Source organism: Grampus griseus (genome assembly GCF_964374135.1).
Source record: "Grampus griseus genome assembly, chromosome: 17".
Taxonomy (NCBI): Eukaryota; Metazoa; Chordata; class Mammalia; order Artiodactyla; family Delphinidae; genus Grampus; species Grampus griseus.
This window is the reverse complement of record NC_139011.1, coordinates 64223433-64251327: the sequence shown is the minus strand read 5'-3', so window position 1 is coordinate 64251327 and position 27895 is coordinate 64223433. Positions and strand designations below refer to the sequence as shown.

Genomic DNA, 27895 nt, shown 5'->3' with positions numbered 1-27895 from the left:
GACGCGGGCGCTGGGCTCGTGCGGGGCCCCGGACGTCGCGATGAACATCGTGGTGGAGTTCTTCGTGGTCACTTTTAAAGTGCTCTGGGCGTTCGTGCTGGCCGCGGCGCGCTGGCTGGTGCGGCCCAAGGAAAAGAGCGTGGCTGGCCAGGTGTGCCTCATTACGGGCGCCGGCAGCGGCCTGGGCCGCCTCTTCGCGCTCGAGTTCGCCCGGCGCCGGGCCCTGCTGGTGCTCTGGGACATCAACACTCAGAGCAACGAGGAGACGGCGGGCATGGTGCGCCACATCTACCGCGACCTGGAGGCGGCGGACGCCGCGGCGCTGCAAGGTAACTGGGACCTGCACCCGAGCATTGTTGGGTCAAGCCTCTTCCCACCCCCGCGCCCTACCCTGGAGGGCCCCGAAACCCCACTGTCACGGTCAACCCTGCTCTCGAGGAAGAGAACCCTCCACCCCCACCCCAGCCCGGTCCTCTGCGAGTAGAATTTGTCCCCTAATAAAGGAACACGATCACCTCTGTATTAGGAGGGAGAAAGTGCGCCAAAGCCTTGTCTTAACGGAGGTCCTGTCCCTTGGAGCACGACTGTGGGGTTTCCCAAGCCCTCGGAGGCTAAGGAAGGCGAGGGAACTTGTTACCACCGGTTTGAATCCTAAAGAAATGTCTCAGTCTCGTTTGCGAACGGGAAACTAGTGTCTTTGGGAAGTTGTTCTCAGACTCTACTGATGCATGTGTATATGTTACTGTGGTCTGAACCGCTGAGACTAGGGCGGCATTGATGATTTCACTATAACTTTAGCCACGGGAAAATAATTAACATTGTTTCACCAGAGACAAGTCAGTACTTTAGTTACATACTCAGCCTGATTGAAAGGTAACCTCCTCTCTTAAGGGAAAACGCTTGAAGGATTCAAGCCCTATTGTAAAATTCATTCCATGTTTTTGATAACCTTAGGAAATCTGCATTTCTGGATATTTATTAACTAACCTGAATCTGAGTTTTTTTTTTTTAAAGCCAAAGCGGAGACCATAATTGACCATAAGTTTGGGTCTGGGAGATTTGGTAATGGCTCTTGCATTTTTGACAATTTTTTCGTTTCCAGGGAAAACATTGAACTATATCTGGAAGATTAACTTGGGCACCACTCCTCCCCCATGTTGATCATTTGTCACCAAAATTATTGGCACTTGCCTTTTAGGTCAGAAAACTAGTATGTTTTCACCATTGGTAAGAGGGTAGCAAATAGAGATTTTTGTGCTCCCTGCCTAAACCTAAAAGGGAACAGTCGTTTTCCAGGGAAGGTTTTTTTGGTTTTTAAATTGAGTTCTTATATGGTAAAATTGCATATTTACCTGTAAACTTGGTTTATATAAGAATGCTTCTTTGGGGAGTTCAGCTACTCCAGTTAGACCAAACCAGTGTGAGTCCCACTTTTTTATCAGAAACTTGGTTGATTTCTTGGCTTTGGATGAATTCAGATCATTAATTACAATTTTGATTTGTGAACCTTGAGATGAGTTTCCATTTTGAGGGTGCACATACTAAAGAGTAAGAGCTGTTTCTGGCCACTGTTCCCCCAAAAAGAGGAGTGTGTAGTGCATGTGTTTGGGAGGAGGGGGTGTTACTCTCTGGGCTGAGATCAGTTCATTCCAGGTGTCTTTAGCTCCGGGAAGCCGATCCCATGAGGTCTGACTTGTATTGGGCTTGTCACAATTACATGATTTTCCCCTAAGCAGAGTTATCCAGTAAATTGCTGTAATTCCCAAAGACTTTTGGGGGAGGAAGGCAGCTGTAAGCTCCGTCATTGGCAAGGCTTACGGTGTTAGAAATTTGAAGCTCACTGTAGTGATTTTTGTTTTGTGTGATCTTTGTCCTGCTGATGGCCACGTGACTCATGTTTTGCACCCCCCCCCAATCCCTTCTCTGTTCCATTTTTTTTTCTTCATCTGGACTTCTGAGGACAGCTGGGAATGGTGAGGAAGAAATTCTGCCCCACTGTAACCTGCAGGTTTTTACCTACACCTGTGATGTGGGAAAGAGAGAGAATGTCTACCTGACAGCGGAGAGGGTCCGCAAGGAGGTTGGCGAGGTCTCAGTCCTGGTCAATAATGCTGGCGTGGTCTCTGGGCATCACCTTCTGGAATGTCCTGATGAGCTCATTGAGAGAACCATGATGGTCAATTGCCACGCACACTTCTGGGTAAATATAAACATGCTTGTTTTTATTACTGGGCCCTACTCAGCAGGAAGGCTGGGAGGGAGTGAGACTTCGGGACCAGCCTGAAAGCCACCTGCACTCTTTCACCACAAAGCTTACTTCCACTTCACTCCTCCCCCGGTGAATTACAACGTATGCCGGTTACTATTAAATCGTTGTTTTCTTTTTTTTTTCCCCTCCAATTCAGTATTTCTGGAGAGAGTAGAGGACTGAACATTTTGAACTAGTTTGGAAGATTGCCATAAAAATAACAAGAGGGAGCATAAAACCCTGGGTTTGTTTATTTTACTTTCTGTTGAGTTTGTAAAACTTTGGTTGTTCTTATGAATTCCTAAAGTCAGAGTTTAGGCTTCCAAATTACTGCTCAGCCACATTTTAGAAAGTGCCAGGGATTCTGAGATCAGCATTTGTGGTCCCATGGGAGTGGTCAGGCCACCCTGGCAGTTCCTTTACCATCCATTGACTGTCCCCAGGGTCTGTGACATTGTCCTGTTGGGGTATATCTCAGCACTTTCTCAGCTTAGAGGATGCGTCTCTTTGGAGAACAGAAGTCACCCTGATAGGACCACAGAGTCCCTATGTAGAGGGCAGGGGTGTTGTGAGACCTGGCAAACCGGGGACATGCACCATGTCGGCTTTTAATCATCAGAGCTATTACATCATCTAAATAGATGAGAGGGGAGGGCCTTCTGCTCTGGGGGCAAAACTAACCCCAGTTTTGCAACTAAATTTATCTTCAGTAATGGTAGGTGTGAAGTTCTCCCCTATAACTGTACACTCTTGACCCACTTTCTGCTTTTCTTCCCCCATAGTATTTCTCCTTTTCTTTTGTAGGCAGGTAGGATCCAATAAAGAAAGGGTAAGGAAATAGGTTTGTTGTTTTTCTTTTTTTTTCTCTCCCATAGGCGGCTTAGCCTTCTAACAGAACGCAACAAAGAACTGTTTCTCCTAAATAGGTCACATTAAACCTCATTAATTTTTTAGCAACTGTTTTAAAAACTTAATCTAGCTATAGAAGTACTTATTCAAATGTTGCTCCTTGAACATTAAACCATTTCTCTGCCCCTGGAAGAAGCTTATTTTAATGTTGTATTTTTAAACGTGAGCTTTATTTAATTCATTTCCAGAGCTCTAGAAATGAACATTTAAATGACATGAGCTAACTCATATCTATGTTTTAAACGCATAGGAGGTTACCAAATACAGTTTGGAGGGCTTTGAGTGTGCTTGTGTGTGTGTGCACCGGGGGTGGGGAACTGAATATAAGTCCTTGCTGCCGTGGGGTCCACAGGAACAGGCGGCAAGTGACAAAGGAGTGGATCAGGTGAGTAAAAGCCAGCACAACAGAATAAACTTGGCAATACAGTGTATCAAGAATCTTGTGTGTTTATAATTCTGAGTAAAACAAACAGCCACCACTTGAAATAAAAGATGCACATAAATTGCAAGTAGACTGTAGTTTTCATATTTAAAGCCTGGTAAGGATGAGGCTGCCAGAGAAACACCAGCTGATTTCAGTCACGTTGTCATCCTTAAACAGATATCCAGCCGTCGGTCAGCTAGTTATGAACCACCAACACCAGGATTGTTTTTTTCCAATAACCTTTGACTGAGATGATGTATGGTTTCCAAAATATGAACTTTTACCTACACAAAATACTCTGAAGTTTAACCATCTTGCCTACCTTCTCTGCATGAATATTTTGCTGAATTGTACAATTTCAAACATAACAAGATTTTTTTCTTTTAATTTATTTTTGGCTGCATTAGGTCTTCGTTGCTGCGAGCGGGCTTTCTCTAGTTGCGGCGAGTGGCGGGCTACTCTCTTTGTTGCGGTGCGTGGGCTTCTTATCGTGGTTCTCTTGTTGCGGAGCGCGGGCTCTAGGTGCGTGGGCTTCAGTAGTTGTGGCACGTGGGCTCAGTAGTTGTGGCTCGTGGGCTCTAGAGTGCAAGCTCAGTAGTTGTGGCACACGGGCCTAGTTGCTCCTGAGCATGTGGGATCTTCCTGGACCTGGGATCAAACCTGTGTCCCCTGCATTGGCAGGTGGATTCTTAACCACTGTGCCACCAGGGAAGTCCCAAACATAACGAGATTTTTAAAGAAACTCCATACAATTGCTCTTACAAGCAGTTAGGTACTTGTAAGAGAAAAGAAGCTTCTTTTTGCTAGACATCCTATAAAAAGAGAGCTAATTAGAGTGTATTAAGCATAGAAAATCCATTGCTTTCGCTTTGAAAATGCACATCAGTTGATATACTTCTAAGTAGAAAATTAAATCAAATTTCCAACGAAATAAACTACTGTGGACCTGAATCTCTATACCAAGGAGGAACATACCACCTTCTCAGAGTCCTTACTTTGCTTAGAGATGTTGCTTAACGTCTCTTAACATCAATTTAGAGAGTTCTTGGAAGCTTTGACAGTAATGACGTCACTTCATATTAAAATCTGGGAGGCTCCTGAATTCTCCAGCTGTTTTTCCCCTAAGCATCTAAACTTAAGAATTTATTTTCTAAATTGAGTCAAAAAATTCATTTTAGAGTTGGAATTTCTGGCTTCTTGCCAAGACTTACAGACCTTTTAAGAAGAGCTCTAGCAACCAAAATTTAAAAGAAGACTTACTATAATTTTATAGTGATTTATTTTGTGTGTTTTGAGGGGCGAGGTTTAAGTGGTACAAGTTACCACCTGAATTCAGTTTCCCTTCCAGTAGTCCCCTTAGGTGAAAATGTTCACGGTAACTGTTCTCAGATGTATTGGCATGTGCTTTTTCCCTTCCAGAAAAAATAACCAGCATGTCTTTTTGCTGCATCTGGGTGGGGAAAAGAAGTTGCCCCATACATTTTAAAGAGTGGATCAGCTGAGCAAAGACTTGTTCATCATTTGAGCAGATCATCTTTAACCAGCCTTTTAAGTAGCAGTTGGTGTCTGTGTTCATAACATAATAAAGAGCGTGTTGATCCTGACCCAGAGGTAAAGTCATAGGCAGCGAACTAGAAACCATGCGGACGTTCACTGAAGAGCTATGCGGGCTCCTCCTTTGAACCATGCCTCGTGCCACTCCCCCAGCCTGGAAGGCCCACTTCTCCGCTCCGCATATCTTTTGAGGCCTGGCTCAAGTTCTTCATGTAACCTCCATCCCCACTCCAGCCCTTTTCTGGCATTTTTGCTTATCAGAGCCGCAGGGATCCTTAGAGACCATCTTGTGCAACCCGTTGTTTTCTGGCGAAGCTGCCGTTCAATGACTTGCCTCTTCTTTCCCTTGATCTCTCGCAGTGTTTGTTGTCTCCCCCATCCTCTGCGCATAGTATATGCTCTTTGGTGTAACTTCTGATTCGTTGTGCCCTGAGATCCCCAAGTAGATGGCAAGCTGGCTGTAGGCAGTTTGTTATGGCCGTCTGTTTGTTTTCCCCTGCCAGGAACAAAACTCTACTCCTAGTCACTCAGTAAATGTTTGATAGTATAGGCTAAGCTTCCGCTTAAATATTTAGAAGGTAACCTATTCAGAGAATGCTCACATGGGTCTGGCTTCTGAAGTTTCAAAGGGTAAGCCTTATGTTGGACTAATTCAAGCTGCATAAGATTGACGGGATCTCAAAGTGAGGCTGTCTCACATTCGTTATTGTGTCTGTCTCCTTTTGTTTCCCTCCACAACTTTTCCATTCTCCCTGCCCTACCTGTAAGCTTGCTTTTTACTGTAGTATATTGACTCTGCTCATTGGTGCGAGGCTAGCGACTTTGAGAAGGCACTCTGAATCAGCTCAATTTGACTATATGGCAGTCATTCATATTTGCCAGTGGCCGAGCCTCAAGGAGAGGATTCCTGCTGCAGTTCTTTCCTTGCTTCTTAACCTCGAACCTATTTGCATACACGTTAGAAGCTTTTGCAGTACTTGGCATTATTCTGCACAGCCCCCCAGTCTGCTGTGATACTTTACCATCCAGTGTTCTATCACCAGCAGCTCTCCTAGGAACCTTCCCTTGGTCACCAGTCAAGAAGTGATAGATTTGAGGTAGGTTCTAATCAGCATAATCTGTTGTGCAACATTCGCAGTTAGGACAAGAACGTGAGAATGTGTACAGTACAGTGCACTTGAATGTTGGCATAAGCCAGAGAAACAGTCCACTCAGGTTCTCTCTGTACCTGGGTGAGATGCAAAAGCTTGAAAATGCCTCTCTAGTGTCCTTTGAAATATGGAGAGTTGGCCTCTATATAGCAACTGCAAACATGTTTCGCCCAAAACATTAAGTATTGCTTCATTTGTTATTTTTTAAGAGGAATCTTAAAAAAAAAAAATCATTGCTTGCCATTTCTAAAAGACAAAGTTTATCTGTAGATCCTTTTTGACCAAAGAGCTGCACTTGGCATTTATACAAGAGCAGCAAATTGATCCCCGATTAACCAAAAGGGGGAAGCAAAAGCATTTAACTCCAGGCCTTTTATGTTCTGAAGAAGTTTTGCATGGTAAAGGACTAAATCTGTCAAATCGCTAGTCGGTAATTTACTTCTATTGATATGATAGTCAGACAAGATAATTGGTAGTTAATTAATAGACCACTTAACTTAAAAGGTTTCACAGTTTTAAAATACTAATTACTGAATTAGGCATTTATCTATATCCAAGTGTCTAAAGTCTATTTAGTTAAAATCCATCCAGGAAAAGTAAAAGCCCACCAGCTAGATCTGAGTAATGTAGCACTTAAAGACATTAGTGCTGTGGTTGTACCTAATATCTCATGAATGGTCCCTAATCATTAATGCTTAAGTTCTTACGTGATTTACTGGTTTTTAATCTCAAATACTATATTCCTCTGATCTCTGGTTAGAGAAATCTAGTTGTGGTCAAGGCTTCTTAGATTTAGAATTTAAAAAAAAAAACATTTCTATTCTTATAAAATTATTTGACTGATACTTCCTACTCCGAAGCATAATATTAAGAATTCTATGGAGTATTGTTTTCCCTACTAAAAACTTGAAATTCATGGTGTATTTTCAAGTCTGTACTAGAGCTGGCTTTTGTTATTAAATGAATTCACATGCATAAAAATCAAATGTTTGAGCTTCAGAAATAAACTTTTTGTGTCTTGAACCAAACTGTAAATTGACATAGGGTCAGCATACTTTATCTTATTAATTCTCACGGTCACAGTTAAAAACCGAGTAAAACATCTCTTTAGATAGCAACTGCGTGGATACTTGGAGCTCTGTACCTATCAGGGTCATTTCACAGCCTTCTTTCCTAACGTAAAATAAGATCACATGCTCACTGAGCTTTAAGTTTCTATATTTGATATATTACATGCTGGACCCAAATCTAGGGCTACTAGAAATAAACATCTATGACATGATAAACTGTCACTTTACATAACTGGTGTGAGCAGGGAACCATCCTATAAAAATCTTCCCCACACCTTTGATAAATGTTGTAATCTGTGTCTGGTTATCTGAGTTGTTTAGAAAATATTGCTAAGTAACCAGTGTCATATGAAAAAATAGCAGGGGCTTGCTTAATGGCCACATCCAATGTGTGACGTGACCTTTCTACAGAACGTGAGCCTGTTGACCATCTCTTTGAAACGCTGGTGCTCTAGCTTCCATGATAAGCCCCCTTTCTCCTGCTTCTCTTCCTGTCTTCCCAATCCTCTTAGCCTCCCTACCTCCGAGATACGATGGTGGTTTAGTACGGCACGCGCAGACCTCTTCTCATTGTGCACCTCTAGTTGAGTAATCTGTTTACTTCGGTGGCTTCAACTGTGATTTCTAAGAGTTCCCAAGTTCATACAACTGTCTCAGCTCTTCCACGCATTCCCTAAAACCAGCAAGCCTCAAAACTGAACGAATTCCTCTTCGCCCCTTCTTGAACTCCCTGGTGTGGCCAGTACCAGGCTTGGAAACATCAGCAGTGTCTTTAATTCTCCATCCCGCACACATTCATGGGTCACCAAATCCTGACGGATCTGTTGCTATCATGTACTTTGATCCCCTCCTTTCCGTTCCCGCCTCCTCCTCCGTGCTTCTTTCACCTCTTGCCTGGCCTCTACAAAGAATCTCTGAACTTCTCTCCAGTTTCCAGTCTTTGCTCTCCAACCCAGGGTGATCTAAGCAGACTTGAGTTTGTTAGATGCCTGCTTAAAGATGATGCTGACTAGAACCTACCCCAAGCCCTGTGTGACCATATTGTCCACAGCGTGAAGTCCAGGCTTGTGAGCATGGCAGCTTAGGCCTTCCAGCGCTGCTTTCCACCTGCCTTCCAAGCTCATCACCTATTACACCCCCTGGCAGACTGTAAACACCAGGCAGGCTGGACACCACGCTGGGCCTGAAGGGGCCCGGCACACTCAGCTCTTCTGCCATTTGGGTCCTGTCTTACTGGGGAGACAAAAGTTGAATAGTTCAGACAAAATGTATCACTACTCCTGAGAAAGAAAAGCGAATACATTCAAAATCTTTTCACGTTGACTTCATAGTGTCTTTATATACTAAGGGGGCAGTCCTTGTAGAATAGTGTCAAGTTCCTGGTTCAGGGAATGGACCTCTCTTGTTTGATTATGTGCTGTTTATCTAGATTCCTGGAAGCAAACTTGGTATTCTTTTCTCCCTCATTATTTCTACATCCAGGGCTTTATCCAGTGTCTGCCCAGGTAGAAATTAATCTATACGGCACGTCAAAGTGGAAGCATCCGTTAGTCTGCGCTAAGGCTAACACTGCTGGGACAGCTGTTTCAGAAAGACTGAGTGGAGAATGCCCGGTAGAGCCCTCAGCCACTGGATCCGATGCGTGATCGGGTCACTGCGGCCCCAGGAGGGCTACAGACCCTACGGTTAAATGCTTCACTGCTCACATTCTCAACTTATTCTCTTTCTTTTCGTTTGTTTTTACCCTAACCATTTTTCAGATTTTTCAAGATCTTTGGCAAATTCTAGTGAATTGACTTGAGTAACTTGAACATACCTAAGATGTGACAATCAGAAAACACTTTCCAAGCAGTTTAATAACCTCACTGGGAAGGTGGAATGATTTTTTTAAAGTAGGAAACCCCTTTTTATTTAGGTTTTTTTCTTGAGTTGAGGAATATTAATAGCAGATTCATCTAAAATTTCTGTTGTAGTTCTTTCAGAAACTAAAATTAAAGCCTATTTCAATTAAGATAAGTAGGCAAGTTGCCTCTGTCTAACCCCACTGTCTGCCTGCGTGGCTGGATGCAGAGGGGACGTGTGCGGTTTCTAGCTTGTGTTGGAGCGCTCAGGGAAGGAAGCTCCTGACCTTGGCGCAGCTACAGACACTGCACTTGGAAAAGTGCGCTCGAGCCTGTGTGAAGTCCTAAATCCCCGGGATGGTTTTGGACCCCCAAGTTGTACTATGCTGAAATTCCACTAGGGGGTGTGCTGGCAGGGTGGATTTGTATCTTATTTCCTTCTGCACACAGCCAGTAATTGTCCCAAGATAAAGGGCCTTTTGTCGTTGATCTTTGGAGTATGACAAACTGATAGTCCTTAAGAAACAGGGACCTATTCCCTGCCTCAACTGAATGGGTTAAATCCAATGTTTTGAGCCTGTTACTCTAGGAATCAGATTAAAATGTGTGAATCTCTCTTGGTTTAATTAGTTGATTTCTTATCTCAGAAGTTACTATCGTAGTTAGCTATTCAAAGAACTAACCCCTTCTTATAGTTCTATTTACTGAGCTAAAAACTCCTTTTAGGCGGAGACCCCTTGTAAGCATAACCAGAAAATAACTTGGAGGATGGAGTCCTTTACTTCATTCTTTGAAAATATATGGTAGACAGATAAAGCATACAGCTGACCTAACCCTGTTCAGACACCATTGTTTAGAGTAGAGGTTGTCAGAGTACGGCCTTAGGACCTAATCTCATTTACCCTGACACACATGGCCAACCGCTTCCCATCACCTGGACCTCTGGGTTTACGCAGGCTTATACCATCACAGCACTGGCAGGCGTGCCTTCCAACAGAAGGATGCCAACATCTCTTACTTGCTCTTACCCAGCATGGCCCGTTCTTGAGTTTCTTTTTCTTTTTTACTTTATTTGTCAATTCCCTCAAAACTCAAGTTCACACCTGTCAGGGACCATTTTCCTAAATGCTCTGAAGCTAAAATTAAGTGAACCACAGGGAAAAAAAAAGAATATCCTCTCATAATGATGATAAAACTTTCAACACCGCAGCAAGTGCTGCTAGAATATTTAACAAGGAAGGGCAATTACTGCTGCAACCTTGAGTGCTGTCAAATGAGCCCAACTGACAAGCCACTTACAGTGAATTCACATTTGGAAACACAACGTGACTTGGTCTGTGAAACTTCCAAAGATCGCGCAAAGATGTGTGAAAGGTGACAACGGTGTTAACATCGTGAACATTGGCGTTTTGGGGGTTTGGGGAAACCACAGTGTTTCTCATTTGCTGCTTGCATAAAAATGTGAATTTCTTGCCTTTCCTTCAAATGGCTTAGTACTGGAATTTCTGAATATTAACACGGTTCAGCTTCTTAGTGTTATTCTAAACAATGGGGCTCAAAATAACACTTCCAAATCAGTGTAACTGGGAAAATATTTGTGGTGTAACTTATGTAAGCACATGGGTATTTTGAGGACAAGTGCAACTTAAAATTCAAAGCCTGAATTTTTTTCCCACCTGCAAATTGTAATTAACATACTGCCCCCTGCTGATTTCTCAAGGATTTTTTTTTTTAAATGGGGATAGTTCTACAATCTCTTGGGAAAGAGAAACATCAGGTGTAATAAAGTATTTTTAAATAGTTCTGTACTAACTTTTAGTATTTTTACATTTGCTGGACTCTTCTCCGTCAAGCAGTGTAACTTGTATTTTTTAAGCGTTGATTTTCTGACCCCAGTAGAACTAAAGAAAAGGATTCGAGAAGTGGTGTTACTGGAAAGTGTCGGTTGTTTCCCAGCATCTCCCAGGATTCCGGAGGAAGGGGGCAGGCAGCTGAAGCGGCTGTTAGCCCTGTGTTTGTGAGGCTGCTTCTAGTGGTCAGGTCCTGGGTTTTTGCCGGAAGTGTGGTCTGACACTACGTGGAGGGCAGGGAGGCTTGCGAGCCGTACATAGTAAGAACCGGGAATTGCAGGAACTTGAAGAAACGACATAACCAAAAATAGATAGCACTTCTCACCCAAATAGCCTGCCTATAAATATATGCTTAATTAGCCTTGGGTACGTTTACTCTACTTTTACATAGCACTTAAATTTTACAAAGCCCTTTCATAAACACTTCTCTCTCATTTGCTCCTCATAGCAACTCTGAATTAAGTAGAGCCAATATCCCCATTTTTATGGATGAGGAAACAAACCGAGAGAGGTTATGGGACTTGCCTAAGGTCACCACTGGGGAAGGAAGAAGCTAGGACCCAGACCCTCAGCCTAGGACTTAGTTTAGAAGCTCTACAAATACTTATCTGGGCTACATGTTCAAAGCTCCTGGTAGATTCTCCTAGGAGTCATTTATGCTTGTGCCCTGTGGTATAATGTAAGAATCCACCTTCAAATGTTGATTTTTTTTTTTTATTAGCATGGTTAGTTTAGCAATGACTAATTAACCCTAGCTTAATATCCCCTGAAAGTTTGCTTCATAAATTAGACAAACATGTAAAATTCTAAAGACCCAATACCACACTAGAATTTTATTACCAAAGCCCAATTCATGTGTTCTTCTCTCCCTTTTCTGTAATTTTCCATGGTCTGTGTCTGAGATGGTTACTGCATTGACAAGAGTGTGGTGTATCCTTGGTCACTCAGCTTCCTTCTCTTCCTAGTTTGCATGTCAACATTGACAGGACAGACATAAAAAGTAATGAATAAAAAGGGCTCTTCTACAAAGACTGGCTGAACAAAGTTCTATAAATACTTGGAACTGAAATGGCAATAACAGTGTGGTTTTAGTTTAGACTTTTGTTTGTTTTAAGCTTATCTCCTGGAAAATATAAAACCTTTATTCTGTTACATAATATTCTTTTGAGAGCAGAATTCCAGGTAACTGTGTGAGATTTGCTTTGGAAATGCTAATCATGGATTCTCAAAATTGTGCAGTTTTGGCCAGCTGATGGTGTCCAAACTTGTGGCCCAAGTGTCTGACTTTTAAAGGGGTAACTTTTTCCTAGGTAGGGTTTTCTCACAGGCTTACCAAAGCGTGAAAGCTTCAGAAAGGTAAATGTGGAAAATTTAAAAGGTAAATAAATGCTGAGGCTAAAAGGGTCTAAATTCCGTGTCTTGAAAGCTAAGCCCTCAAAGCCTCTGTGAGTAAGGGGGAAGGATTTTGAAATCTTCTAGGTCTCTTTTTGAGAGCTTGTTCTAATGGGGTCAGGGGTGTCTTAGTCCATTTGGGCAGCTCTAGCAGATTACCATGGACTGAGTGGCTTATAAACTACAGGAATTTATTGCTCACAGTTCTGGAGGCTTAAAGTCGAAGGTCAAGGCTCCGGGAGATGTGGTGTCTGGTGAGGACCAACTCCCTGGTTTGTAGACAGCCGTCTTTGCTGTAACCTCACACGGTGGAAGGGGGTGAGGGATCTCTCTGGGGTCTCTTTTATAAGGGCACTTATCCCACTCATGAGGGCTCCAGCCTCCTGACCTAACAACACCACATTGGGCATTAGGTTTCAACATGAATTTTGGAGGGACACAAACATTCAAACCACAGCAGAGGGGCTTGCTAGTGCTAAAAATGGATCCAAGGCAAATATACATACAGTCAGTCTGTAAACTCCCATAGTTGCCCATACAAAGCTCCCAGGGATCTTGGCATCAATTTGAACTGGCATTTGTCTGATAAACATTACTGGGGAAAGGATGTGGGAAGTGGAGAATGGGGCCTCTCAACCCCTAATAAATACTGTGGTTCAGAGAACACAGGTAGGATAGAGGGCAGAGAAGTTAGTCTGCCTTTACTTGCTGAATTTCTAGGAGAAATTGATCTGAAGCCACTTGAGGTTTAGCGTAGACGTGACCTGGCTCAGGCTACAACCTTAGGCTCAGCCTGCGGTCCAGAATGGCAGCAACAGCATCACCCCATCAGGCTGCATGTTAGAAAAGCAAGCTCTCAGGCCCTCTCCTCTCCCAGACCTACTGGATCAGAGTCTGCATTTGATTCAGATCCCAGGTAATTCTTGTGCACATCAAAGTGTGAGGAGGAATGGCTCTTGAGCACATATTTCCCTTCCCACTTTCTCAATATTCTCTGCTTTTTATTTTATTTTATTCCCTGAGCTAATTAGCCCTTTAGGGATTTTGTAGACTAGGAAAATACTACACCATGCACTCTAGGGTCCACCTTGTCTAGGTGTTTTTTGTTTTTTTATTTGGGTTCCAGGCCATTGTTAAAGGGGGAGCCCAGGTGCTCTCTTGCTCACTATCCCCCTTGGTTGCTGTGCCCAGGATGGAGTTTCCAAAGCCATAAACATCATGGTACAGAGTCAAGGCTATGCCCTGAAGAGATATGTTCTTCCTGCCCAGGACCAAACAGCTGTCTGGAAATAGGTTGCAGGAGGGCAGAGACCTTGCCTCTCGTGCACCCTGCTTCTCTGCTCCTAGCCCCTGCAGACTGTCAGCATTATCTCCCTTCAATGGTATTTCTGAATTTAGTGGTAGAGTGGTGGTTTGAAGGTATTGGCATGTAAACTACAATGGGCTTTTGAGCCCATATTTAAGACGTGAAATTTTTTTAAGCCTAGAATGTCTTGCAAAGCTAGAAAATGTCATTACAATATGAGACTTAGAGCTTAGAAAAAATCATCACGGGACTATATGGAACTTGATTTGCTAATGTTCACGTTCCTTCTAAAGAGTGGTTCTCATGGGGCTCTTTTCCCCTCAGGGGCATTTGGCCACATCTGAAGACATTTCCCCTTGTCAGAACTGGTGGGGTTATTACTGGCATCTAGTGGGTAGAGTCTGGGGATGCTGCTAAACACTGTACAACGCACAGGACAGTCCCCACAATGGAAAATTACCCAGCACAAAATGTCCATGGGGCTGAGGCTGAGATGCCCTCTTCTAGAACACTGGCTCTCGAACGTGGCTGCATAGTCAAGTCACCTGGGGAGTGTCGCCTTCCCCGGCCAGATTCCCTCCCGGGTATGCCTGGGCCTCAGAAGGAACACCTCCCCCGGATAATTCCAATGTGTAGCATCGTTTGAGAACTGATTTCTAGAAAAGGTGGCTTTTTACAATCCTTAAGTGTCTTTAAGAGTTTTGCAAAGTGTTTGTTTGTTTTGTTTGTTTAACAATGCCTAGCACAATACAGGTATCTCATTAGACCCCCTTACACAGTGAGTAAGTTCTAAGTTGTTACAGTGCGTGCCTAAGAATAAAGTGAGTTTTCGGGAGTAACCTCTTGATTTTATGTATCTGGAGTTTAGGTAAAGATGTAATTTTCTATAAAGCCTCCACAGTAAGCACCCTGGAAAGCAGAGAAGAATTTGAACCCTTTGCACAGATGAAATACGAAGGATGACGGAAGGGGATCACGGGGGCCTTGCTGGGCCGTGGCCTTTGGGTTGGGCGCGGGCTGGGTCCTGCCACTTCAGATGGCCTAAGCAGGGGCTGAGCTCACATGCACGTGGTTATGCCTCATGGAAGTAGCTGCCAGTCACTCGAGCAGAACCGAAGCCTCTGCCCTGTGGAAGGTCTGTTTTCATTACAGTTTCGGCGATGTGATTTGAGTTCGGAGCAAAGCAGAGGGATTAATGACAACCTGTTGTTTAGCAGGCTATTTGGCTGCAATTTTGTGGGCTATTTTCACTATTCTGTAAAGAGTTACTAAATCGGGTCAGGGGCTTGGGGAACACTCCTTTGATCATCTAGGACTCAGCCAGGGGGAGGGTCAGGGAAAGCAGCCTTTCAGAACCAGTGTGCAGCATTCATCGTTCCTTTTAAAACATCGAGCTTCCATGGACTCAAGTAAAAGACAGAAAAACGATGATTGTAGTTTTTTTTAACATGTAAGAGGCATGGATTCACATTGCATTATTTGAAAAGGCACAGCCATGACAACATATAAGTGTTGAATGAATAGATATTTTTACTGCTCACCAGATGCCGGCAACTGCACTAATGGAGTTGATACCTTATTGAGTCATTTATGAAAGTCTTAGGCAGCTAATACCTCTGTGTTACGACTTGTGTATCGAACACGTGGTAAGAAAGAACGAATTATTTGATATAAGCTGTCGTAACATTTTTGAGCTGAGAAACCTCGGAGATCTCCTTTTTGTCTCACAAATGAGTTAAGCCAAGAGAGGTCAAGTAACGAGGAAGGTTAAGTGATTGACAGTCAGGACCATGTGGTTTCTGGACCCTGAAGGCCAGTGTACTTTCCAGACAGATTGAGTTTTAAGTCCCCTCCTTCCTGGTATTTCTGCACAGGGAACTCTGAAGTGTCAGGGAGTGTTGATATCTGAGTTGCTGCCTTGGGGTAGATTCATCCCATGTTTTAACAGTGGGAAGGCAAGTTAATGAAGCATTTATTTTTGCTGAATAACTAATGGCGTCATCATCTAGGTGTTCATTTGAAAAGCCTCGCTCTTTTATCAGCTCCTTGGTTGCAGGGCAACTGTAGGCGTGTACTCGTGCATGTGCGTTAAGTATTAACTGCTGATGCCCCTAAATGTTAAACCAATCCCTGTGGCCTCAAAATAATAACAAAAAGGACAGTAGATGTAACATTGATATGAATTTGACGTTTATGACAAATTCTTCTCTATAGCTAAAGAGAGAACATTTTGTGTCCAGCAGGTAGAGATTTTCATGAACATTTTAAGTCTGAGAGTCGTTCCAGGTTTCAGTACCTTGGGGCTCTGTTGCACAATTTGTCTGGAGACCTTTCTTGTCTCTACAAACACACCCACATAGGAAAGAAAAAAAAAAAAGCTGTCATCGAATTACATGAATTTCAGAATTTGTGCTGTCAACTGCAACGAAAGTATTTAAAGTCAGTTTATTGCTAACAAATACAGATTTGGGTTTTACTCCCTAGTTGAAGACAGTTTTGTAATGAAAAATGTCAAGTTACACTTTCTGTGGTCAAAGTGAAGTTTCTGGAGTTTGGTGCTCAGTACGTTGATGAAGCAGATATCTGTAAATCTACTGGATAAAGAATACTTAGCCATGGGTTCCTTTCCCAGATTAGCTTGGGAGTATGTCACCCTTTCTTTAATCTTTGAGCACACTAATGATTAACCGTATTAAATCGCCTTTTAAGCCCAGTTCCCTGTATTTTCAGCACCTTCAATAGTTTGTACTCTTGAATCATCGTTTTCCAGGAGAAGTGACTGAATTTTCATAGAAGAGTGCCACCAGATGTCATTTTAGCCTTGTAAATAAGCAGTATGTTCCTCTGTGATCCCGACAAAGATAAGTTACTCTCACAGCGGCAGGCGGAAACAGCAAAACACCGAGGAGAGTCGCTGAACCATTTGGAGGGGTACCATAGGGATGTCCAGTTAAACGTTCTTTGTTCAATGGAGCCTTGATCGTATTTTTTCCAGATCATATATATTGCTGCTATTTGGAGACTCTGAAAATCCTTAAACATAAATACATCAGAAAACTGTACTGTACATGTGCTCATGGTGTTAAGCCTTTTCCCATTGTAATATGATTTTTGGTCCCCTTTAGAAATGAAAGTTTTCTGTTTCTTGGACATTCAACTGAGAGAAACACTTCAAAATGATTCTTTTAAAAAGATACCTTTTCTTGAATTGACCACAGGACAGTCATGCCAATGCACAAAAATAGAGTTTGAGGCCTTTTCCTAACTGTGAGGAATTAGCTTTGCTTTTCCCTTAGTATCCGTTATCCTTGAATAGCTTGCAAATATGGAAAACATTCTGAGTGTTTTACCTATACCTTTAAAGTGTCGTCAATCTTGCAATTTCAAAAGTCGGCCTCTGCCGGATACCACATTTCTTCGCGTTCTCTTTTGTTTAACTTTAGGTTAATTTGTCCTGACAGTGCAGCTGCGGGCTCTGCATTGCAGTCTGTCATTAAGAGCACCAAGAAGGATCTGGAGGGTTGGAACTGTTGGGAGTTAATTTGGCGTAAACCTAACATTCAAAGATTTCTCAAGATATGACATGTCATGTCTGTGTCCAGTCACACTTCTGTTTAAGAAGTTCTTGTTTATATTATAAATATGACCTTTACAGTTATCTTTCAAAGTGCCCAGTGCTTTGAAGAGGAACCCCGAGGAGCTATGGAGATATTAAACTTGTGAAGCATGTTTCATAGGAATGTCAGTGTCTGTCTGAATATCCTCTTCCTTCATCCCTTCCTTCCTTCCTTTCTTTTTTTTCTTTTTAGTCACTTAGCAACCCTGTCAGCCTGGCAGCTTATGGTATTGGATATGGTCTTGTGATAAAATTAATCACAGGTAATCAAAGGTCTATCAGCATACTTTTTAGCCAGGATCCATTACTGAAAGAGTTTTCTCTTTTGCAGATAAAATAATCCCTGGGTCCCTTCCAATTCTAAATTGTCTCACTGAACATACAAATTGGTTGCTGACTCTGAGACTCCCCCGCCCCCAGGTCAAGAGTCAACCACATTTTCCTCGTGACGATCTAGATGTCCTCCCCTGTGTCTCAGACATTTGAATCAGAGGACAGAGCTCCGAGTGCGGTTCTCTGACTTAGACTAAACATCTAGCTAACCTTGCCACCCACTGTTGGGACCAGCTAACTCTGGTGACTGATCAAATGTACTTCCTTTAGCCATCCCTTTACCAGCTGGTAACTCCCGATCTGGATAATTCGTCCTTACAGTAAGAGAACACAACGGTCCCGGTGTCCGGCGGAGCTGCCCCTCTCGGATTCACTGTCGGCAGCACGTGCGTGAATTTACACTCAAGCCATTTGGGTGTGTGCCGCAGCTTTGCTCGTTCTTCTAACGAGTCTCAGACAAAGATCACGAACCTGAGCTTGAACTGACTGGTGTCATGGCAACTAGCACTTCACCTCTTGCTGGTCCCCATTTCATACGTGCTACAATATTTGTGCACATTAATAATTCATCACAGAGTGCCAGATTTCTTTGTGCTGTCAAACGGTGTCAAGGACAGACTGTGCTGTGCTCGCTCAGATGTCACCCACCAGACTGTTGAGGGCAAGAGTAATTAGAAAAGAAAACTCGTCGGGTTACTCGGGAAAGTTCCCGAGAGCGCGATGCTTTCTCACCACCCATTTACAGCACTTTTTCTCATAACGTAAGGACTAGACTTCGTGTTGATCAAAGTTCATTTGGTAATGTGCCCCAGACACAAGGCAGGGCTTTGGTTGTGGAAAGAAGGCCCGGGCGGTAATTGCTCGCCTCCACTCAGGCAGCAAAGGAAATGATTAACAGCCTCAGTGCTCGGTCACATGGATCAGGCTCCAGCCTGAGCCCTGCAAGCTCGGGTTTAAAAGGAAACCTGAGTGTCCCCGGTATGAACGCTCTTCCCCCAGGCTTGCCTTCACCCGGCATCCAGTAGGAGCTGAGTGGTGGCCACCAGCTTTGGAAGACAACCAGTCTGGGTCCCAAGGCCTCCCGGTCCTTGGATGGCTTTCCTCCCCTCCCAGTTTCCCCAGCACCTTGTCTGGTGTTTCCGACATTGCTAGTAGTTGTAATAACTGTAGCAGTAGACGTGTAAGTGGTGAGCCTTTCTAAATAAAGAGCATAGACCTTTGTCTTGGCATGTAGAAAGCACAGTGGCGCGCTGGTTTTGTTTCTACAGAAGGTCCCGGATGAGGCAGGAGGCACAGATTTTATAAGAAGTGTTGACCTGCCACAGCCCTTTTTTAAAAAAATCAACCCCTTCCTCTTAAAAGAAAGCTTCATACTAAAACAGACAGACCTGTGCCACACTTTACTAGCAGCTTAAAGTGAAGCCTATTTCCCTAAAAAATATGTTTACAACCCACAGTTGGAAAAGACTTTAGCCACATAGCTATATTTGGATTCTTCTGTTTCTCTTTTCTTATTTCCTTTAAGTGCAAAACCAGTAGCTTAAATGTCCCTCCAAACTACTTTGGTGGGGGGGTGAAGGGAGGGAAGCAGGCCCAAATCACAGGGTTTTTTTGTTTTTTTGTTTGTTTGTTTTTTGTTTCTTTTTTTTTTTTGCGGTATGCGGGCCTCTCACTGTTGCGGCCTCTCCCGTTGTGGACGACAGGCTCCGGATGCGCAGGCTCAGCGGCCATGGCTCACGGGCCCCGCCGCTCCGCAGCATGTGGGATCCTCCCGGACCGGGGCATGAACCCGTGTCCCCGGCATCGGCAGGCGGACTCTCAACCACTGCACCACCAGGGAAGCCCCCCAAATCACAGTTTTTAGCATATGTAGCTATAGCACCCTGCTTTTGCAAAGGATAAACTAAAACTTATGTATTTGATGTACTGATGTAACACAGTTACATGCTGGTGAGGATAAATTCTGCTTAGAGACGGGAATGAGACCTGCTGCCATGTTACCTGTCATCGCTTGGCCAGATCATAATACAAGACCTGCATGTAGTAGGTGTTCAGGAAATAACTTGTTGAATGAATAAGCTAATTCTGCCAGGTCAGGAGGGGACATGAATCCGCTTCAGAACTTTGCAAGAAATTAAACTTAAAAACAGTGAGGAGGGACTTCCCTGGCGGTCCTGTGGTTGAGACTTTGCCTTCCAATGCAGGGGGTGCGGGTTTGATCCCTGGTCCGGGAGCTAAGATCCCACGTGCCTTGCAGCCAAAAGACCAAAACATAAAACAGAAGCAATATTGTAACAAATTCAATGAAGGCTTAAAAAAATAAAATCAAAACAGTGAGGAATTTGGTAATCTTCTGTCACCTACCTTCATATGTGCTGGGGATCTGGATTAGTCATTTAACACCTGCAGGCACCAACATGGAACACGAACATGGAGAAGTCATTAGAGCCCGCCCACTGGGTGTCTGGGTTTCTAGTCAGGCCTGGCCACCGGGTAGAGTTAGTGTGGAAACAGGCTGGGAACGAGCACGGTCAGCGATCCGGATTTGTCAGGTAACCAAGTAGAAAATTCCTACTGGTATTCTGTACTGTGTGTAATTTCTTAGGATGTACTCTTGAGTCCTTCTACTTACTTAACTTAAAAATAAGACCTTCATACTAAATCTATCCCTGTCTTTCAAGACTAGAGCAAACTTTTAAAACTTAGACGTGGTCTCTGGATAATGTCAAGACTAAATTTTATACCTTTTAGCTAATTGAGGAACAATTAATTATAATCAGATATCTAAAATAAGACTTATAGGCCTGATTACTTAAGGATGTGTTTTGTAGTTTAGATTGGAATAGATAAGCTTCCTTGTGATGTTACTATATTGAAATTCTATCCCCATATATAAGCTCTAAAGCCTGAAGTTTCCAGGTGCTGTAGACTGAAAGGACAAAACAAAGCAAAGCACCACAGAACATAATTATATGTTACAGTGAATGATACTGATTATATGTCTTAAAGAAATATGGACAAAGTCAAGGTGAATAGGATAATATTAGATAAAGGCTTAATACCATAACTACCTGTGATAGAGAATTATTGAGAGACTCTGGTGACATAATTAACATAAAGCACTTTGAAAAGCATGAGAGGCCATGTAAATATGTGATGAATATTACACTTTGAATTATATAGCAGGGCATCGGGGTAGATTGTCAGAGCAGAGTTGAGATCATGGGTAAAACCTTACAGGTGAGAATAAGCGTGACACAGGTAACAGCAGTGAGGAGGCCCAGACACATGGATATAAGTGGGGACCGGGGGTTATGTGATGATCAGGAGTCAGACTGGGGAAGACCTTGGGGTATTTCACAAAGATTCATCTGGCAACTGAACGCATCATGGATTGGGACATGGAAAAATTTCAAAACTAATGGAATGACTGTTTGATCTTGTACATGCAGAAGCTATCAAAACAGATAAGCTATGTATGCAAAAATTCAGCGATCTGTTAGCCGGGAAATCCTCTGAGAAGGGAATGCAACTCTCCTTTAAGTCCACTGGTCAGTGTTTGGGTTTCTTTGACTTCATAAATCATGGGAAGCTGTGTTGGCAGTGGGCTATAACTCAGCAGTGGACAGATTGCTCTTTGCTGCTTTCTTTTAAGAAGCAGGTTATAAAACTGTTGGGAGCCTGGTGGAGTAGTTAATGGATCATGTTAAGCAATTTGAAGTAATTAAAAAAAAAAAATACAACCTTGCATCTGGAAGGCAAGAAAGCTAGAGAGAAAAGAGAAGTTCAGTGAATGAGAAATCGACGCCGCCTTTTGGGTCCACTGCCCTGGAGCTTCTGCCACGTGCTCTGCCCCCTGAGTGGCCAGTCACCTGCCTCCGTGGGGAAGTCACCCCCCAGTATACCCCACAGTGGAGTGTGGTCATTCAAATGCTATAAATTGTCACAGCAGAGTTAGTGTTAGGACACATTTTTCATTAAAATGATTCTGTACCTTACCCTCCTTTTTTTACACCTAAAATACTTTACCTCCTGTGAGCATACTTGGATAATACAGCTTGGATGCTGGAAGATGCTTCTGGAATATCTCTTCATTCATGGGTCTGTTGCTGTGTAGACACAGCCATGAGGTAAACAGTACACGAGGCTTCTATTCGTGGGTAAGCGGGAGGTCCCTCACAGACCATGAGAGGCTGCACTGAAGTGTCAGAGCATGAAAAGATCTCTGACCTGGGAGTAGTTTAGATTAGCAGATAACTATCACTTGAAAGGTGATAAAGAGCCTTCTCCTAATGGCTTTCTTTTCATCTCTGGACATTGTCCCCGAAAGCTCTTGTGTTACAGTCTTGTTGGTCACGGCTTATAACAGGCCTGCCATGCCGATGATACGGTGCTAAGTGAACCAGACGCCTAAAGGATCTTCTCTTTTTGATAAATGTAAAATATTTTCAAACAGATTGGGAAATGTAACGTGTGGGTAAAACTTTGTTTCGTGATCTTGGGTTTGTGGGGTTTCTGTTTGTTTTTTGTTGCTGTTGTTTTTTAGGTGAAACCCATAACGTCAGTTCTAAAGCTTGAATCTTCCTTTTCTTTCAGACCACTAAGGCTTTTCTTCCTACCATGCTGGAGATTAATCATGGTCATATTGTGACCGTTGCAAGTTCCCTGGGATTGTTCAGTACTGCTGGAGTTGAGGTTTGTCATGATAAAGCATGTCCTTCTTTCAGTCGGTTTATCTCGAGAAGAATACACCAAAGTCCTAGGAAGGGTACCTGCTGCCCGCATGTTCCTGAAAGGCCATGGAAGCACGCTACCTGTGTGCTGCCTGTGGAATGCTCCCCAGCAACCCACGTGGCTCTACGTCTTCTGCCATAAAGTCACTTCTACTAGTTTGACAAAGCAGCAGCAGCAGCAGAAGTGGGTGGGCCCATCCTCAGTATGGCCCCATTTTCATTAGCAGTTGTGCTTGACAATAGTGGGAAGGTGCAGGGTCAGGATGAAACTGGAGGGCAGTGGCAGTGCCACAGGGAACAGATAAATGAGGCCAAAGGTTGACATTCTGTTTTGGTCCACTTGCCAAAAGCGAGCTGTCTTGTGTTAGCTCATCAGATGAGATGCTTAGGGCTGATGCCAGGTGTCTGCATCCTAAGTCTGTAGAACTGGGCTTAATCAGACCCTGTTCTTCACCAAATTCAAGTTACAAAGCGTGTGTACGTATATTGCTCCGCGTGCTGTTCATCCCACGGGTGCCTGTAGCGGAAAACTGAAAACAGCATCCCATGCAAATATGCAAAAGGATGCAGAAGAGACAGCTTCTACATTCTACGTTTCAATTCCTAATTTTAAAGTTGGGTAATGGAGAAGAACTTTCTTCCTATACCGTGAGTCCTTGGGTTAAGTTCTAGTTTAACTTTACAAGGTAGAGTTATCATTTCCATTTTCACTTGGCCCTAAAAAGAAAATGGGATCATAACAGCTTATAACCCCAGCTAAACTCGCCTTTGTTCTCCTAGCATTAATTTAAACAAACTGGTTTTTCAGTCTCCTTTACTGAACAAGAGACCATTTGTAAATTTTCCAGACACTTCAAAGCAAGCCTCTCTCCATTTTTAACTCCAGCTCGTTCGCTTTCATAGAGTCCTTTGTGGTAACTTCCCCAAAGTAACCTGATACTTCGTTGATGTGGCAGAAAGTGTTCATCTGTTTCTGCTGTTACTTTGAAAATATTATTTCTGCACCAAACCACATCAGATATCTGTCTTTTAAAATGCTCTCCTTTTCTTTGCTTAGTCACCTGTAACCTTTTATATCAAACATGTAACCGGAGTAACGGGACCAGGGCAGCTTGGGATGGGTCAGGGATGTGGACACGTACTGAGGATTTCTGCTCTTTCCCCTCTGCCTCAGGATTACTGCGCCAGTAAATTTGGAGTCGTGGGTTTTCATGAATCCCTGAGCCATGAGTTAAAGGCTGCGGAGAAGGATGGAATTAAAACCACGCTGGTTTGCCCTTACCTTGTAGACACTGGCATGTTCAGGGGCTGCCGGATCAGGTCAGTAAGGACGCGCCTTAATACTGACAAGAAGCGGTTCTAACAAATCCTCTTTCCATCTTGGGAGAATATGTGGAATCAGTCAGATCTCCAGCCGTAACCCACCTCGCACTTCAGTATCTGTCGTTTGGCAGCTCACTTGTAGCTTTCGTTGGTCAAGGTCTGTAAAGTTGAGGCGTGTACGATTGATAAGCAAGGACTGGGATTAGCTCACAGAAGGTGGCCTATGAGCATCAGTAGGAAACGGCTTCTCTGCACCTTCAAGGAGCAAATACTCAGGATTTTCCTTAGAAGCTACTTCTTTAGGAGTGATTTTCTTTCTTTAATATTAACGTTAGTACATAAATGCGACTTTGGTTTGGATACGAAACAATGTCACTGCCATAGAAGAGGGTGGTCTTTCTTCCAAAAAGCCCCTTGAATGAGACACCCCAGGTTTGGGAACTTCCTTTTTGCAGAGAGTGTATGTAGCTAGATTCACTCTGACAGAATGAGAAGAAACGTTAAGATTTTCTAAACATGAAATGAAATACCACCACACTTTGGAGGGAGGAGGCGTGTGGGAATAGCCATGTCAAGTCACATCTGACTTGAGCTAAGCGGAGTAAACAAAGCCGTGACTCATCAAGAGGACACTTGTAAAGACATGCTGACTGTGAGATCTCTGCTTGGACGAATCTGACAGGCAAAGCGAGAGAACCAAACGAGTTCCCCATGGGTCAGGGCCGATATGGACACATCCTGAGCCTGGCCACGCTCTGAGCAGGTGGAGGTGATTTGAGTCATTTCCATCTCAGGCTGACTCCAAGTCTGGACCAGGAACGGACTCAGCCCTGCCTCTTTTCCCGCGTGTGGGCGGGGTGTGTGTTGCTTTGCTTTTTGCCTCTTACGGATGGATGGACCGGACGCTGGGGGTCTGAGGAGCTTAGACTGTTTAGCATCCTGTTTAGCATCACAGCAGGTGTCCAGCGCTGCGGAGGGGCGCGAGGGGGGGGGACGATGAAAAGTCAAAAGAATAAATTGTATTAAGTTATTTCAGTGGGTGCCTGGATGAATTCAGCTGAAGGTAGGGTGTCTCTGTGCACTTCATTTCAGAGACCCCCGGAGAAAATGCCACGGCTTTCCCTCTCCAGGCACCCGGGAAAGCGCACAGCTGACTTATATTTCACTCCGAAAGGTTATGTTGGTGTTTACACACCATCATTTGAACTACACTTAATACTTAAAAGTTTGGCATCTTGTTTGGGTTTAGTGTCTGTTATGCCAGACACCCTCTCCTTTTTCAATTGAAAGAAAAAAAAAAGTAATTTGAAATACATTTCAAGGCATGTTGAAAACACGACTTTCTCACTTTACAGAAAAGCAGACCAATTCTGCTTTTTTTTTAACTTGTTTTCCAGACTATGCAAATAAAATGTGTGCATAGTAGGAAAATTTAGAAAATACAGAAAAAGCACAACGAAGTAAACAAAACGAATTCCAAATTCTGTTGCTCAGATAACGTCATCCTTCGTGTTTTGATGTGTATTTCCAGTCTTCCCTATTTTGTGTTCATTCTTAATTTCGTCTTTTGAATTTGTAACTCTCAGGAAAGAAATTGAGCCTTTCCTGCCCCCTCTGAAGCCCGATTACTGCGTGAAGCAGGCTATGAAGGCCATCCTCACGGACCAGCCCATGATCTGCACCCCCCGCCTCATGTACATCGTGACTTTCATGAAGAGGTAAGTGTGAGGGGGCTCCCTCCTCGGCAGGTCTTCCCCAGTCCGCCCCGTAACGTAAGGAACACACCACGCCTCACGGGGGCTCACTGTGACTTTTCCTTTTCAGCATCCTCCCTTTCGAAGCAGTTGTGTGTATGTATCGGTTCCTAGGAGCGGACAAGTGTATGTACCCCTTTATCGCTCAGAGAAAACAAGCCACAAACAATAACGAAGCAAAAAACGGAATCTAAGGATCTTTTTTGTATGGAATATCACTTCTACCAGAAGACGATCAAGATATCTCATTCCGACCCACATCAGCATGACTGATACTCTCTGGATTCTAAATCCGCATTGACTTTTTTTTTTTTTTTCAAATCAACTTTTTAAAAAAATAAAGTGTAAATTAACCGACTAGAGTGCTTGGAAAATGTGATCAGCGTAAATGAGCTTAAGCTGTTGCCAGTGGGGTCCTTTTCCGGCAGAACCCTAAAACCAGTTTTATCTTTTAGACAAGCGCTGTGTGATGTCTCCAGGCTACCATTATTTTTTCTGAATGAGCAGGGAGTCTCGAGATGATAACGACAGTGTGTTTCATGTGTGTGGTTTTTCTTAATTCCCATAGAGTTTATTAATTCTTGTAATTAATCTCTAGCCAATCGACACCCTTGCAACTTCAAGGACTGATAGTGCTATACTTTCTCATGTTTTCGAAGTTTCAGTTTTGCAAAGCCTGTGTGGCTCTCTCATTGTGTTTGTATGTACAGCTCTTTGAAAATGGCATTTTGAAATCTCTATCAATTGGAAGTAGATGATGATGTCTGATTGTTACAGTAAAGGTGATCAGGTCTCTTTGTTAAAGTCATAACGACTACAGTGTTGGTCGAATTTTAAAATGAGTCTCTGAGATCTTTCCTTGAGTATCTATTCCCCTGGAGACCTATTGATCCAAAAAAAGATCATACATTTTCTACCTATGAATTTTGCTGCATACAGAAAGTGCCCTTTCCTCAGGAAGTTGCTGTGTTTCATTTCTTTGGATGGACTTTGATCTAGAATACATAGCAGCTCTGCAAAGAAACCGTTTCTAAAAATGGGAACTTCTGCATTTAAAAACGTCCCCATTTTTGTGCCAACTATGATTAGCAAGGGGGAAAAAATCTTATACTGTGGAGTACACATGGAAGGGTGTAAAGATTCTTTTGAAAGTTTTATTCACATTGTAGAACAGCAAATGACATTTTTACAGTATTTTTTTGTAAAGCAAACTATTTTGTGCCTTGAATTTGGTAAATGTGTATCAGTGAAACGTTGTAAAAGTGAACTTCTACCTCTGTATCTAAATGTATACCATCCACTTGTAAATTACTATAAACTATTGTGTGATTGCTTTTTTTTTTTTAGAATGTCCTGTTTAAATAGTGACCAATGTTTTAGGCTATTAAAATAAGCCATCTTTTACTAATTAATTGGGAAATTTTATAAAGGACTGATTAAATTTAAAGAAAACTTACCTACAAATGACTGTGTGATTATTAGTTACCAGCATTGTTGCAGGGACATTGTGTTCTTTTTTTCCTCCATGCCATATCACACCTCAGAGAGAGATGTTTGAACGGGATAGTGTTCAGGAACAGACATTGATAGCTTTGGTTGCCCTACACTCAAATTTCCAATGTTACCATCTTCTTAGATTAGAGACTTTATCAGGAGCTTGTTGATAGTGAAAGTGAGAGGATAGAAAGAATCCCAATACCTGTGTGCTGTCTGGCTGCACCACAGCTCAAATCTGCACTGTACCCACATACAGGATAGTGCTGGCTCGCTGCTAGTGTCCCCAACACTGGTCTTAACGAACAGCTTCATTCTGTGTTTGAATTTCTTTTTATAAATGACAGCTAAACCTGAAGCCATTATAACACTTGAGGCACTGGCCGCCTCTTACTTTCCATTTTGAATTTTAAGAACAGTTGACCCTTGAACAACACGGGGCTTAGAGCCCCGACTTCCGTGTAGTCAGAAATCCATGTGTAACTTACAGTCAGCCCTCCGTATCCGTGGTTCCTCCTTAACCGCAATTGCCCATCAGCTGATTCAACCAACCTTGGATTGTGTAGTACTGCAGTATTCACTACTGGAAAAAATTCATGTACACGTGGACCTGTGCATTTCAAACCTGTGTTGTTCAAGGGTCAACTGTACTTTGAAGTAACCTCATAACAATGTGGGGTGGAGACTTATTTTCAGCGGTTCTCTGGGTCTGCCCATCAGTAAACCCCTAGCACCCTCCAACCATCCTACAGAGATCCGTTCTACTCTTAACAACCCACTTAACAATCTTAAGACTAAGGAAAGTCGTCTTTACATTTAATTTTATTCTCATGTGTTATAACTTAAACCTATTTCTATTCTTGTTTGTTACTGCCCTTATAAGGTTGTCCATCTCTA

General features: G+C 43.1%; 1 protein-coding gene across 1 annotated transcript; it reads left to right on the top strand.

Moving 5' to 3' along the window:
• Window positions 1-40: 40 nt before the first annotated feature.
• Window positions 41-27895, top strand: RDH10 (retinol dehydrogenase 10; the record flags this gene model as incomplete). Its single annotated transcript, XM_082674789.1, has 6 exons — window positions 41-329; window positions 1965-2200; window positions 22291-22389; window positions 23602-23747; window positions 25337-25468; window positions 25575-27895. The coding sequence occupies 6 exons, from the start codon at window positions 41-43 to the stop codon at window positions 25696-25698; spliced, it is 1026 nt and encodes a 341-aa protein (XP_082530915.1). The 3' UTR covers window positions 25699-27895.